Raw genomic sequence first — 16,518 nt, 5'->3', positions numbered from 1 at the left:
GAGCGCGAGCCCGAGTGAGCGCGAGCCCACTTGAGATTAGTGAGCGCGAGCCCCAGTGAGCGCGAACCCCATCGAGAGAAGTAAGTGCGAGCCCGAGTGAGCGCGAGCCCAGTTGAGGGAAGTGATCGCGAGCGCGAGTGAGCGCGAGCCCAATTAAGAGAAATGAGCGCGAGTGCGAATGAGCGCGAGCCCAGTTAGGAGAAGTGAGCGCGAGCCCGAGTGAGTGCGAGCCCAGTCCAGAGAGATGAGCGCGAGCCCGAGTGAGTGCGAGCCCAGTCCAGAGAGATGAGCGCGAGCCCGAGTGAGTGCGAGCCCAGTTAGGAGAAGTGAGCGCGAGCGCGAGTGAGCGCGAGCCCAGTCCAGAGAGATGAGCGCGAGCCCGAGTGAGTGCGAGCTCAGTTGAGAGAAGTGAGCGCGAGCGCGAGCGAGCCCAATGGAAAATGGCCATCTATGCTCTACAACTACCTCTCTAAAAATTGGTGGGCAAGTACTGAAGCATTCTTAAACATGGATATTTGGATAGTTCACATACCAGTTCCTCAATGATGTCTTGACCCGACTACGATATATCCCATAGTAGTAGAGCTACGAACTTTTAAAGTTCACTTGTTTCACGTTTTCGGCACCCTATAACTCCGAAACTTATGAACTTTTTCCTCTTATCTTGATGTGAGAAACCTTTTTTCCAAAATATTAACACATTCTGTTTTAAATATTATTCTTGATAGTTTCCTTATTTTTTTTTTCTTTTCCAGACAATTCTCAGCGCTCTCCCAGGCAAAAACTAAAATGCTTCTAAGAAAATCACAGAAGGTCATTACACCTACTTCAAGAATTTCATTAAGCTCTTAATTTACATTAATTTTTATCTGAATACCATTTATTTTAGCTTTGGAACTTCTTGTATACAATAAAAGACAAATTCTGACCAAAGCATATATTAACTAATAAATAATAGCGTTACAGTTTCGGCAAATTATCTTTATCTTCATCAGACACATGAAATATGAAATTCATAATGATGAAATTCACAATTCATAGTTCATGATTTCATAACGTATCTGATGAAGGCAAAGATATTTTGCCGAAACTGTAACGCTATCATTTATTAGTTATTATATGCTTTGGTCAGAATTTGTCTTTTATTGTATGAATTTTTAAAACAGAGTTCGAGATCACAGATAACGTCGTACCCCCATTTGATTATTTTATTACTCACTGCAATAACTCGCTGCAAATGTTGTTACATATTACTTAAAATTAAACAGAGCTCCTTCGTGGCTAAGCGGTTACCGTATGCGCCTTTGGCGTGGGAGATCTGGGTTCGATTCCCGGTGGGAGCTCATCTGGTTCGAATTCCACGTTAATCAGTAGGTCCCGTCTTATATAGCTTCGCTGCTAAAAGGGACGTTAAAGTCAAAATCAACTCAACTCAACTTTAAATTAAACATATTCCACATTCAACTTGGACAGAAAAACACTCGAAAATGTAAGAACGACAGAAAACCAAAATGTGAATTGAATAACTTTGTTCAAACTTTAATTTGTCTAACTGGATAAATTGTAATCACATTCATAAACAGTAGACTTCTAAACTTGAAAATGAAGACTTTTTTTAAAATTTATTCCTTAAATACACAAGGATGTATTAAAAGTACTTACATGTGTAACCATAGGAATTCCAAGAAGAAACATAAACACACAGATACCAAAAGTAAACTTCCTTCTGTGTGGCTGCAATACTTGAGGCCAATTGTCAACCATACCAGTAACAAATGACTCAACAATGCAAAATTCGCTATCAATTCCAAGCACCTGTGAAATACGTGAAAAAAATAATAACATTACTAAAGACAATTCTTTTAAATAGTGTTCTTATTTTAAAATAACATAAAAATTTGAATGGTACTACTTTTAATTTTAGAAGAATATAATTACAAATTAAAATTTATGTGAATATTGTTGCGCGATTTTATTAAATTTTATTAAATTTTCCTAAAAAAAATTTTAAAAAAAATAATAAAAACAGCCAAAATAGGTTGAAGGTAGCTGTTTGGTTAGCTTCAGTTGCTATAGAAACCAGCCTTGACCTTGGTCTTCTGGCGGTCAGGTGGGTACGTAGAAGTAGGCTGACAGGTGCTGACATCTATAATGTATAATCAGAGAAAAAATATGCACCGGCTGGATCCAACTAAAAGTATTCTTCGATAGCGTCAAGTGTAAAATGTGGACTGTTTAATGGACATATGTGTTATTAATGTTTGGCGTTTATTATAGTCAAAAATTCTATAAGAATGGATCAACTAGTCGGTGTTAAATAAAGCGAAAATTTCTTCGGGAAGCAGTGTTATTATACTAAATTTGAACTGACTTTTCGGCAATGTAATTGGAAACAAACTGATAAGTGTTGTGGATTCGTGATTTATTTTTCATATAATAATGTACTCTGGAAGATTTCAGGTAAATTGTTTGATTTAAGTGGCACTGAAGAATTTAACGAGAAATATTTGTGTTGAATTAAAATTTGGCACACTTACGTTTGAATGCGGAATAATTTGTTTTGATTATACTCTCTTTTTTTATATATATGTTATTAAAAACTTATCATTTAATTGGCCATTTTCAATTGTCTATCTGAATACAGAACCCAATTGAGCAGTTGCAATCACGGTATAATGATATCATGCAACAACCTTGGAACAATATAATTTTACTTTACAGATAAACAGAAGTTGTACACATGTTCACAAAATATAGTTTGAAATAAAATGTCTTCTTACTACTTCTTAAGATCCGGCGAAACTTATTACGGCAACAAGCATACTTTTGACATCCCGTACCGAACACTTATCTTTGTAGGCCGTGAGGTTCCCAATCCATATATATAAAAATGAAAGTGACTATGTATGTGACTTAATAGCTCTTGAACGACCAGACCGATCTCGATCAAAGTTTCAACATAGATGAAGTTCGCGAATGAGATGTTTTTTATCATTTCACTTTGACGGTGCAACTTAGGGGAGGGGGAGATATTTAAAAATGATCGAAAATCACCGTTATTAGTGTTGAATCTTTAGTTTTCGGGCTAGTTGAGATGAACAGTGACACTTCCGATGCCGTTTAAATCCAAATTCAGCCTTATTAGTACTCCTAAGGAAGGATGTTGGCATGTAAAGATAATTGAAAATGACTGATATTACTGTCGAATTCAAAGGTTTTGGGGTTCCTAAGTTGATTAGTGGCAATTTTGGTGTCGTTTATGTCCAAAATGAAATTATCCACGTGCGAAGAACGGGAATTCTGCTAGTTTTGGTATAGAAGTGTAGTGGAGAAGTTACAAAAGTATAATAGAAAAGTTATATAAGGATACCTGCAGCACGTTGGAACCTTGAGCTGCTGTAGGAAATATAGACATCTAATAACCTAACATTGATTCCGATTTCGTATCTCTTACAACGAAGATATCGCTAACAATTTAACCGGAAAGGAATATAGACAGCAACGAGGCCAAGCAAAGCAATTACATTTCGAAAAGGCAATATCAACAACAAAGGGATAGTGAGAGAAACAGACAGTCAGCAGAGGAGAAAGAGAAACAGACAAGGAAAAGGATTCTTAATGGAAGTGATAAAATCCACTTGGCTCATGAGATCAGACAGACAGTAGAAAAGAAAGAGAAATAGACAAGGAAAAGGATTCTTAATAGAAGTGATAAAATTCACTTGGCCCATGAGATCAGACAGACAGTAGAAAAGAAAGAGAATTAGACAAGGAAAAGGATTCTTAATGGAAGTGATAAAATTCACTTGGTCCATGAGATCAGACAGCCAGTAGAAAAGAAAGAGAAATAGACAAGGAACAGGATTCTTAATGGAAGTGATAAAATTCACTTGGTTCGTGAGATCAGACAGCCAGTAGAAAAGAAAGAGAAATAGACAAGGAAAGAGATTCTTAATGGAAGTGATAAAATTCACTTGGTCCATGAGATCAGACAGACAGTAGAAAAGAAAGAGAAATAGACAAGGAAAAGGATTCTTAATGGAAGTGATAAAATTCACTTGGCCCATGAGATCAGACAGACAGTAGAAAAGAAAGAGAAATAAACAAGGAAAAAGATTCTTAATGGAAGTGATAAAATTCACTTGGTCCATGAGATCAGACAGACAGTAGTAAAGAAAGAGAAATAGACAAGGAAAAGGATTCTTAATGGAAGTGATAAAATTCACTTGGTCCATGAGATCAGACAGCCAGCAGAAAAGAAAGAGAAATAAACAAGGAAAAAGATTCTTAATGGAAGTGATAAAATTCACTTGGTCCATGAGATCAGACAGCCAGTAGAAAAGAAAGAGAAATAGACAAGGAAAAGGATTCTTAATGGAAGTCATAAAATTCACTTGGTCCATGAGATCAGACAGCCAGTAGAAAAGAAAGAGAAATAGACAAGGAAAAAGATTCTTAATGGAAGTGATAAATTTCACTTCATTCATGAGATCTATGGCCAGATAGTCCAGTGTGCACAATGTCCCATTACACTCCTGTACCTTCGGTCTTGACTAAACTAATATTTTTTTTTTTTTTTTCAAATTCATTAAGATTGTATTATTTCTGAAATATGATAAACCATTACAAACACCAACATATAATTTAAGAATTATTGTTTATTTTTTCCTATCTTTTCCAGTACCGCCGCTTTTCTTGATCGGCTTTTCCTTCTCCTTGTAACAATTCAACAACTGATCTTTCTACTTCGTTCGATCAATCCATTTCTTCATTTTGTAGTACTGAAAAGCATATTTCGGGTGTCGTATGTTTTCTTTCTTTCATTAAATTCTATACATTTTCGTATGTTCATACTACTTTCTAGAAAGTGCCTCTTCATAGTTATGTGCTTTCTGTGTGCGCGTTCTACGGCTCAATTCCTTGTGAGGATATTTGTCTCGGACAGGGGCGGACCAAGGGCCAGGCAACCCGGGCGACTGCCCAGGGCGCCACAGTTAAGTGGGCGCCAAAATGAGCCTCAAAATGCAAATCCTATAACGTGTTTTCAACTGACTTTTTGGTTTATATTCTTGTAAAGTATCGTTAATTACATCAACTTTTTCCATTCCACCATAGAAGAAGAGAGTTCCATAGTACTAGGGGAGCTGTATCGACAAATGGAGACATGACATGTAGAAGTAAGAGTGAAGAGGAAGTTGATGTTGTTTATAGCGGGCCATGTTCTTTGTGAACTTTTCCCAGGCAATGAATGTTATTGGATTTTATGTATGTTACTCTTTTAAAGTGATAGTGGAGGGGGAACAATGTTATTGATATAACAAAACAATTTGCAATATAGCAGTAATCATGTCACCATTAGTAGTATTCAATAAATGCTGTTTGATATTGTTTTTGTTTATATATATATATATATATATATATATATATATATATATATATATATATATATATATATATATATCGGTACATAAATAATAATAATAATAATAATAATAACAATAATAATAATAATAATAATAATAGTAATAATAAACACAACATAATTTATAACATGTGTATACTTTTAAGTATATGAGTATTAATTTTTCTTCTTGAAAAATAGGTTTAAAATATTAAAATCAGTGTTATAAAATGTAAAATATAGGTTAGGACTAGAGGGGTGCCAAAAAGTCACTTTACCCGGGTAAAAATTTTGCCTTGGTCAGCCCCTGGTCTCGGACACAAATCCGAATGTTAGTTTGACTCCTACTTTAAACGCTAGATCCTATTAAAAATAACGTCGTGACACTCAAGTTGGAAAGTTTCAATCTAAGGGAATAGAGAAAAGCAAACGGCAAAGCTCAGTTTAAAATGCGTGTTGGCTGAGCAACGCACGTTAGTGTTGGATATCCACACTTGCTCCTGCACACACTGTAACATCTTTTCAAACTTCGCAAGAATATCGATACTGCATAGAACGAGTATGCTCCGAGCATTACAACAAAATTTGTCAGTTTCGTTGTTAGAAGATACGTCCATATTGGATTGGCACTGTTCGATCTGTATGTGTACCATCTCTTATTCCCTGTTTCATATATAAAACTAAATCTATCAGAAGGCTACGTTCGTAATGAGTTAGTTTTAGTGTAAGTTCATGAGTTGAATGCTAGTTTTGTTAATAGACGCTACAGTTCTTTTTTTTTTCTCAGAACATACAAAAAGTAAAAAACAGTCCTCATGAATACATACAATACCGCAAGTAGTATGCAATTAAAACTCTCAATACAACATTTTGCTATAGTGCAAACATTTTATTGTTATATTACTTACTATATTAAGTCTATCCGTAAATACTGTATGTGAACCTCTATATAAAAGTACTGCAGAGAAATTGTTGGTGTAGTTCACACTCTACCGTTAAAAATGAGTAAAAACATGTAATATGCTTGATTCAGTAGCGTATTAACATTTATAATTTTCGGGCTTTAAACTACAGGAACAATCTTTTCCAAGAAAATCGCAAACCGAAAATTTAGCACAAAGTTAAAATAGATAAAAGAAAAACAATAGGAAAAATATTAGATAGTGCTATCAACTTCTAGAACAACATCTGAAAAGTCTCCCATGACGCTACAATTATAGCTGCTAAAAATTAAATTCCTTTTGGTGGTAATACTGTATTTGAATGCTGGAAAATTATAAATATCTACAGGAATTTCTAAAGCAACCAAGCATTAAATAATAGTAGCCAGTCTTGTGCGAGTGTAATCATAATTTTCGCAGTTCGACAGATTTCAAAGAATAATCGTGTAAAACTGTGTGTTCATATTGTTTTATCTCAATTTTAACCGTATAAATTTGTAAACTGTTTCAGTTTATAAATAGTATATTTCAAATTTTGCTGATTACTGTAATTTCTAGATCTAACCGTTGCTAAATGATTATTTTCAAATTTCAGATTTATTTGTCTCTTTTTTTAACATCTGACAAGTGAAATGAGAACGTTAATCATAAGCTTATAATCTTCATCTGCTTTCATTATATACCAAATTTTTCTAAAATGTGATGTAAGAAATATATACGATAGATGTGTATTAATAATTTACAATCTCAAGTAAGTTTTAGAAAAATAAGCTTTTAGAATCATCGGTAAAAAAATTAAAAAATAAAAAATAAAAATAAAAATGTTTAAGCTCTTTTTTATATGGTTTCCAAGCCGAAAATATAATTTGAGTTTTTCCAGGTTCCTCATATTGGTTTTAATGTATATCCTGTTTGTACAATGAATCTCCACCACTTTACCAATCATTTCACGATCTAACGCAAAGATTGAAAAAGTGACTGGAGCGAGACTCGAACCCAGGACCCCTTTCATATTGTGCCAATGCGTTGATCTCTATGCCACCCAGTCCGCTTCCCAGAACAGCCACTCACTCACTCACTCTCGAGGTCGGTGCTCTCCGGGTTCGAGTCCTGGTCCAGTCAGTCACTTTTTCACTCTTTGGTTAGAATTTCTCCACACCTATAGAGGATTTGGTGTGTGAAATAAATTTAAGAAAAAACAGGTTGCTTCGTTCTTTCATTGGTACACATTTCACGATCATTTATTTATGTTTGATGTCATCTTGATGACTCTTGGGCATGCAATTCAGAAGCGTCATTTCAGACTTCGTTTGAGAGGGGCAAGAGCACCACCGACATAAGGCTTTCACGTTTTGTACTAGTATATTAGCCCTACAGTGCATGATTTTTTTTTGTATTTAAGTGAAATAATATACAGGCATATGGTAAGACACTTCTAATTAATATCCGAATAGAAAAATGTCCTAAAGTAATTTTTCGTGCTAAAATATAAAAGTACTTTGTATCACTTATGATACATTATGCATCAACAGTTCATGTTCCTCTCTCGTACAAAATCAAATTATAGCATACGTAAAAACAATAAGGAAACTTACTTCATAAACTTGGAATTTTTGCAACTTCGAAACTATTCTTTGTCCTTCAGAGTAGACGACCCATAAACTCTTCTATTTTCACGTTCGCTAAGCACGCGCACCACTTCTTTCTCTCTGTACTGAAGCAACATTTTCCTGACATCTACCGGATATATGGTGAACTATATGCTCAGGAGAAATATCAGATATGATACAATATGTATTTGTGATACAGCTCAGACCTGAACACTAATACTAGTCATAATTTATTTTGTATCAAATATGTTATAATATGCATTGTAGGGTTAATAGACAATCGATTAAAGTATATGTATTTCTCAAACTCTTGGAGGGGGGCAATTGCCCCCTCCTGCCCCCTAAATGACGCTCCTGATGCGATTTGATCTTATATTGCTTATATTAGGCACAAAATTAAAGGAATTTAATTTTGTTTAAAAATTTGATGGTGTTGTGGTTATGCATCTTTAATTTATCAGCGTTCTTCATAATCACCAGAAAATCATAATCATATCCATTGCCTTACTTACCACTAACATGACGAAAAATATAGCTGCCCAAGCTGGTGCGCCTGGTAGTTTTAGTACAACTTCTGGATAGGTAAGGAAGACCAAACCAGGTCCGCTCTTCACTACTTCCGACACTTCTGTGCCTTGGTTCACTGAGATATGACCGAGGATAGAGAATGTCACGCATCCAGCCAACAGACAGGTCAGAGTGTTTACAATGCAAGTGATCAAAGCATCTCTGAGGAAACAAAAGCAAATTACTTAACATTAATTGTCTCATTAACACGAACATGCTCTTAACTAATTATGTATATTACAATAGAGTGCTATTAGAGCATTTGAACAATAATCAGAACTCAAACAATGTTATTAATTATTCGAACAATTGTTTCATAACAAGAATTGTTTCAATTATAAAAAAAGAAAATCTTTATTTGAAAAATTATTTTGATGATCGATTCATGGCCAACCCTAGGCAATTTGCCGCCCAGTGCAATGGCATCATTTACTGCTTTCTTCTTCTTCAAAAGGAACAAATCTTAAAAGTCACGATTTGAAGTATGCTACCTCGTCATGAAGAACAAAGGGATGGAAAACAGCACTCGCACTCAGAAAAGCCTAAATACTACAAATACAATCTCGTTGTGTCTGTTTTTTTCTTTCTTTAAATAATAATCCATTAAGTTAGTGAATGATAAAAGCAAACACACCTGCAGGGGGAAGATGGTAACCCTTTTCATAGAATTCAATAAGAGGAAAAATGGTCATCCTTTCTATAGAATTCTTTATCAAGCTTCAATCTCAATATATCACTTTGAAATTCCAGTACAACTAGCTCTTTTATCTTATTTCTTGATTTTACTTCTACATCTGTTAATTTTTTTTTTTTAAAGTTGTTTCCACCTTCAATGATAAGGAACTTGTTTGTGACAAAGACAAATTTAGTTTTCATATCAAAACTGTGATAACTAACTAAATGGAACAGGTGTTTGGTACTGTTCGAGAATTGAATTCTTGTATTTGGCAACAATCAAACAATTTATGCTCTGATTTGTTTGACTATCTGCTTTAGCACTGTCCATGTGACAAACTAATGCGACCTAAACATGATTAATGAATGTAGTGTTCAAATAGAAGGCCAGCTTCGTAAATTTATCTACCATCATCACGAAGTCTCAACAAGAAATATTTAGCAAGAAATATTTATTTTAAATAATATAGTTATGACAGATTTTGAAGCCCATGCAAATTCACGTGTTGCACCTATGGTAGAGCCGGCCCTGGTTTGGATACTAGGAATGGCCACAAAGTTCCGGTTCCGGCGGAACCGGTTCCGCAATTCTCGGAGATCCGGTTTTCAGAACCGGTTCCGGACCTGGATCCGAAAACCCGGTTCCAGAACCGGATCTTAAGAACCGGTTCCAGATCTGGATCTGAAAACCCGGTTCCAGAACCGGATCTTAGGAACCGGTTCCAGATCTGGATCTGAAAACCCGGTTCCAGAACCGGATCTTAGGAACCGGTTCCAGACCTGAATCCGAAAGCCTCCAAAGACCCGTAAAGGAGGCACAAAGTTCACCTTAAAAAATAATGCAAAGAAGACCATGCGCTTGTGCCTTCCCCGCCCAGACCTGCTTGTGCCCCCGAAAAAAATTTTGGTCCACCAGTGGGTGTTTAGCCAAATGAGTTGGCCAGTTTGCCTGTTTAGCCAATGAGTTTGCCAGTTACCCAGTTTATTTAGCCAAATGAGAGAAGCTGCCGCCGCCTGGGAGCCTGCCTGTCGCTTCCACCATTTCATCTAGCATACTGTTTACAGCTTGCCAGCAGCTCGGGTTTAGTGTAGGGATGGTCACAAAGTTTCGGTTCCAGCGAAACCGGTTCCAGACCTGGATCCGAAGAACCGGTTCTAGATCTGGATCCGAAGAACCGGTTCCGGAACCGGATCTTCTAGAACCGAATCCGTTCAGACCCGAAAACCGGTTCCACCAGGAACCGGTTCTGGCCATCCCTATTGGATACTTGAATAAGAAATTAGTGGATTTTAACAGCGCTAGGGGACAGTTATGCATGAAACCTTCTACATTTGTGACAATTACCTCCCAGTATAATCCAAGATCATGACACGTGATACAATATTTGTTAGTAAGAAAGAAAGAAAAAAAAGTAGAAAATCATTAACATATCGCATATGTCACTATTCATGTACAATTAGTTAAAAATCACAAAATCTAAGTACATTTCGTTTACAAATTGGCTTATTGCATTCTTTGGATTAAATATTTTCCTGAATTCATTATTAGACATCTTCTCAACTTCTCAAATTTTACTAAAAAATCTAATCTTGAAGGTAGTGTACTATAGAATGTCTGTTGTAGTTATGTGTTATAGTTTTGTGGAAGATGTCTGTTGTGTAATAGTTTTTTTTTTTTTCAATTGTATTAGTGAACTTCTTTATTTCTAGTGAAGTTTTAAGAATTCCTTTTTGTAGAAGTTTATATTAGAAATAATCTTTCCAATTTCAAACACTCACAATTCACGTTTGTAATATTCAGGTACATAAAAGCGGTATTAATGGAAAGAGAAACCCAAAACATTCATAATGGTTAATGAAACTGCCACATAATTGCATAGTTCACCCGCTAGAAGAGATATAAAAGATAATGGCTTCCAACGAAGATAGGAGAACGTTTTTGCATACACGACTTTCACATCAAGCAGTCTGTTATTGGTGTGCAACTTAATTTTTAAACAAAGTTTGGCGAAAATTCAGCCAACGTGCATAAAATTTGTAAGTGGTACTATGATTTTAAGGAAAGAGGTCCATCTTTCCTGCTGTCCAACAGTAAGTGTTGAAAAAGTGGAGCATGTCCAGTGCAATTTTTACACGAAGTCTACATAAATCCACCGTCAGACTCAGCAAAGATTTGGACATTTAGCAGCTTATTAGTGCGGGAAAATTTCACACATGTTTGCGATTTTATCCCAACCGACTGCAATTGTTGCAGGCTATGAAACGGTGGACAAAAGTTAAATGGCTTTCTTTCTGCTAGAAAGTAAGCAAGCTCTATTGGAAACCTTTGGATTCATGTAATCATTAGTTTTTAATGATAAAACCACCTGCCACCTTTCTGACAGAGATGACAAATCTATTCTTAGAATCTGTGAGACGAAAAGACCACATGCTTACAAGAAGCATATACGAAATTCTGCAAAGATCAATGTGTTTTCGGCTATAATAACTTAAAGAGAAACTGTACACGGTCTCTTCTTTCTCAATAAGGAAACAATCACGGGGATTTTGCACATGAACATGTAAGACATGGCTTCTGTCACTGCTAGAACAGTATATTTCACGTCTTATCTTCCAACAGGACAAAAGACCGTCTATTTTCACAAAGATATCAGAAATGAGTTCAGCAGACGACTACTACACAGATAGATTGAACGTACTGATCGCGCCGATAGTGAATTTCTTGGCATCTACGTTCTCCAGATATTTCATCTTTTCGATTCTTTTCTCTGGGTGTGTGTTAAAGATAGTCTCTCAACGCCACGTCATCTTTACTACTCGCCACGCAAATTGGCCTCGCTTGAATTTTGTTAAATAAATAAATATACTCAGCAAACGAAGCTCTTAGTGCAGTGACGGCTCTTGAAAGAAAACCACATTGGTGAAAATTGGAATTTTATCACTGCAGAGTCGGGGAGAACTCATCTTGTATGCTATTCTTGTAAATAAGGATTGAGATTTGGGTACGGTTTCTCACTTAGTTTCTGATAATAGCATTTTGTTCTTTGCTGATCTTACTTTCTTCAAGCGCCGCCATTGCTTATATGTTCATTTTACGTTTCATTATCCTTTGAGAAGGAAAATACTATGTCCAAATTTTGCACGGAAGTGGGCATTCATGACACGATTTGTGAATACAAACACTTGAAGAATAGTGACAAACTTTTCCATTTGCATAACTTTGAAATTCGACTTAAAATCCGTGATCATTCACCAGTAAGCAATTAATCATTAAATTCTAAGCAATTACACTAGATGGCTCTTTCGTACGTTTTATGCTCTCCATTTAGTGGCATAAATAGAAAATGCGTAAAGGTTCGCCAGTGATCTATTAGCTGTGAAGTTGTAAATAAAGTCGCTAACGTAGCAAAAGTGTATCAGATCCAGGTGAAAATGCCCTCACCTACCATTTTCATGGTTTAAGAGCCTGACATACTGAAAATAATAGAAAATTTAGCATTTTTCTTTTGCTTGTTGTTCAAAAGTGAAAGGAGATAATGAAATGCAACTTATCACAATTATAAATAATGTTATTCTACAACAGACCTGAAGAATTTTTAGTGTTGCCATCCATAGAAACTACAGTGTTGCCAGAGTATTTCCCCCAAAGTCTAAGTTAAGGTAGCGACTAGAGGAACGAACTCAACTGCATTTGATTACGTATCATGTTCCCTTGGAATCCAGTGAAGTGCTTTTTTAAATACTAGTTGTGTTTAACTTGTAATAAACAAAATAGTTTTAACATAAAATTATTAAAATTAGATAATAATGTTATTTCAAAAGTAGTTTACAGGATCCCAAGAAACATGATGCGTAATCAAATGCATTTGAGTTCGTTCCTTTAGTCACTGCCTTAACTTAGATTTCAAGGGGGGGGGGGGGGCTCAGTGGTAGAGCGCTCACCTCTGGTGCCTGGGGTCCCGGGTTCGATCCCAGCCCCCGCCAAGTGAACTTTGTGGTGGACAAACACCGTGCTCGTGGGTTTTCTCGGGGTTCTCCCGTTTCCTCCCACTTTCTTCATTCCACCATTTCACTCATTTCTCATCATCACCGTCTCCTTTAGCCTAACCGGCATAACCCTGGGACGTAAAACTCAAAGATTTCATTTCATTTCATTTTAGATTTCAAGGGAAATGTTATTCTGGCAACACTGTAATTTCTATGGATGATGGCAACACTGAAAATTCTTCAGGTTCATATTTTCTGTTGCAGAATAACATCATCAGTGATTGTGGTAAGTTGCATTTCATTATCTCCTTTCACTTATGAATAAACAAGCAAAAGAAAAATGGTAAATTTTGTATTTTTTTAGTATGTCAGGCTCTTAACCGTCCACTTTCCCTTACAATCTCTTCCAGGAATTTCGCTAAATTAACTCGTTTTTCTTTCGTAATACATTTACGTACGGAAAATTAAATACTATTATTAATATATTACATTAATAGTAATACTATATTGATGTATATTGCTCGAAGAGGCTTCAAACTCGTCTAGATTTAAATTCAAATCTAATTTCTAGTAGTATCTATTTAGAACTTACTTGTAACAGTTGTGGTAAAATTTATTATAGGATCCAAGAGCTGGTAAAGCCCCAGTGCCGATACTGTAGGCGAAAAATATCTGAGTAGCTCCATCTATCCATGGTCCAGATCCTAAGAGTTCCTCCCATCTTGGTGTTATGTAGTAAAGTAATCCTTTATCTGCACCTTCCAGAGTTACTGCACGCACCAAAAGAACAAACAACACCACGTAGGGAAAGAGGGCTGTGAACCAAATTATCTATTAAAAAAAAAAGACTAATATTAATAATTACTTTCCATGATTTAACTTTAAAATAAAAGTATGCAATGAAAATGAGTTTTACTTCACATGTATTAGTGTCTTTATATTTTAAGTTAAGAGGTCCCATCACGGCGAAATTAAAATACCACTGATTTTACAGTAATTATGGGATAGCTTCAAAATAGATAAAAAAATAATCGAAAAGTGGAACAAGAGCTCGCTAGATAATATTATTTTACATGAGATACCGCTATCACCATTTACTTATCTGCTTTCGATTTCCAGCCATTTATAAAATCGGCATTTATTTTCGCGTTTATACGGCTTTAAACGGAAAGTTACTAGCTGACTCGTGATAACGACACCTCATCCAAAATAATATTGTCTAGCGCGCTTTTGTTACACATTTCGATTATCTTTTATCTATTTGAATGTATCACACAATTACTATAAAATTAGTGATATTTTATACGGTTTGCCCAACATTGTTAGGGTCGTCAAGTCTAGACCACATACAGGTTAGGTGGGCAGGTCATGTAGCTAGAATGGAAGAAAGTAGAAACGCTTTCAAAGTCTTGACTGGTAGACCCATAGGAAAACGACCATTAGGAAGACCTAGGCGCAGATGGGAGGACAATATTAAGATGGATCTCGCAGAGATAGGAATACAAAGTAGAAATTGGATGAAATTAGCTAAGGATAGAAGTCAGTGGAGAGCTTTTGTGAACGCGGCACTGAACCTCCGGGTTCCATAGGCCATAGAGTTAGTTAGTTAGTTTTAGTATTTTAATTTCGCAGTGATTAAGCCTCTTAAGCAAAATAGTTTTTGTTCTATTTAATTACTATTTAAGTTTCATTGTGCACAGGTATTTGAAAAAGTAACTTGGAAACATACGTATTATTAATATAGCGTATTCTAGTGTATGAAATGAAAAAGAGTTCAGGTCATCAACAAATAGTATGTTTTCGAACACCTTCAAATTCTGGAAATAAACAAACTTTTTCCTTGTGCCAACTATCCAATTTGGAATCCTATTTTCTACATAAACGCAAAACAATATCAGTGCGGTAAATATATACGAATATGTCGTATTATCACGTATATAAGCCGCACATTAAGTTTTGCATACAATTTCACAGTGTACATAAAAATAAGATACTGCAGCTTTGCAACAGCTTTCTTCAGCATATGGTATAACTCGCAGTTTAAAACAAGTATTATAGCTAATTATTTTACTTGACATTCTTCCTTAACAGGATCAACTGAATCCCGCTTAAGGGTCTTCACTACAGCGAAATTAAATTACCGCTAATTTCAAAGTTTTTCTGCAATATCTTCAAAACAAATACAAATATTCGAAAAACAGAAACGTAGTGAACTAGACAATACGATTTTGCATGTGGTACCTTTAGCACAATTCACCTATCTGCTTTTGGTATGCCGCTATTTACAGAACCCCCCAAAAATGCTAAATCTATCTACAGTTGCAAATCGAAAGCAGACGGATGACTTGTGATAACGGTATCACGTGCAAAATCGTATTGTCTAGTTTACTACGTTTCTGTTTTCCGAATATTTTTTATTTCTTTTGAAGATATTACAGAAAAGCTTTAAAATTAGCGGTAGTTTAATTTCGCTGTAGTGAACACCCTTAACGGTAGGTAATGCTAATACAACAATGATGACTCTGCTTCAAATACATATGTACCAAGGAAATGCTTCTATGTTACCGCATATCATTTGTGTATATAAGTTGCACCCTTAATTGTTGACATTTTTGGCTTATACACATTAGAATACGGTATAATTTGTAATATTTCCTAACGCAAAGAACAAGTATTATACAAAACATAACTCTACAAACTTAGCTTACTATGAAAGATTGCAGTGCCAGTAGCCGAAATTATTAATTAGAATTTTAACAGTGAACATAATTAGGTCTGTAGGGATTCATTATATACGAATCTCTACATTATATGCAAAGACTAGAGCAGAGTACAAACCCATGAGGTAGGAAGAAACTGTACTATGTATATACGAAATAATAATTAAAGTGTAGAAGAAGTTACTTTCGATAAACTCAGTGGCGTTCACAACAATGATGCATGCAGCTACTTAAGAAACCACTTATACAGATCGGGATCATGATTGTAGTGGGACCGACTTAGCAATGACTGAAACATAAAATAGAAAAGCGAATAAAAACAAATGCCTTTTGTGTTATGTGGAATAAAGTTTCTTCTAGCCAGTAAGGAAGAATAGAATCTGGTGCATTCATTGAATACCTGAAAAAAATCGTTTATCAAAATAGAAGGAAACCAGAGCCTCGATCATTCTAAACTATTTTACTGGAACATATACTGGTTCGTTTAGCCAGAATTTCGTAGCGGGGGAAGGGGGTTGGCGTGACATTAAAATCTGAATGCTCAGGAGCTCGATCAATGTAAACTACTTTACTATTATCATATGTGGGTTTGTTAGTATTTATAGAAAAATGTTGTA

The 16,518-nt window shown here is 35.5% G+C and overlaps 1 protein-coding gene across 2 annotated transcripts in view; it reads right to left on the bottom strand.

The window, feature by feature from the left end:
- The window catches only part of LOC145694524 (sodium- and chloride-dependent GABA transporter 1-like), a 195,658-nt gene that overhangs the window by 18,580 nt on the left and 160,560 nt on the right, over nt 1–16,518 (bottom strand). For both annotated transcript variants that reach the window (XM_081770838.1, XM_081770840.1), the window contains exons 7-9: nt 13,774–14,012; nt 8,465–8,681; nt 1,663–1,815 (exon numbers count right to left, since the gene is read on the bottom strand). In XM_081770838.1, the coding sequence (XP_081626964.1) occupies nt 1,663–1,815; nt 8,465–8,681; nt 13,774–14,012 (609 nt within the window). The remainder of the gene's footprint in view (nt 1–1,662; nt 1,816–8,464; nt 8,682–13,773; nt 14,013–16,518) is intronic.

The sequence above is a fragment of the Thermobia domestica genome, chromosome 9 (assembly GCF_964235325.1).
Source record: "Thermobia domestica chromosome 9, izTheDome1.hap1.1, whole genome shotgun sequence".
NCBI lineage: Eukaryota > Metazoa > Arthropoda > Insecta > Zygentoma > Lepismatidae > Thermobia > Thermobia domestica.
The sequence above is the reverse complement of the archived record's forward strand: the minus strand, read 5'-3'. Positions and strand labels throughout refer to the sequence as shown.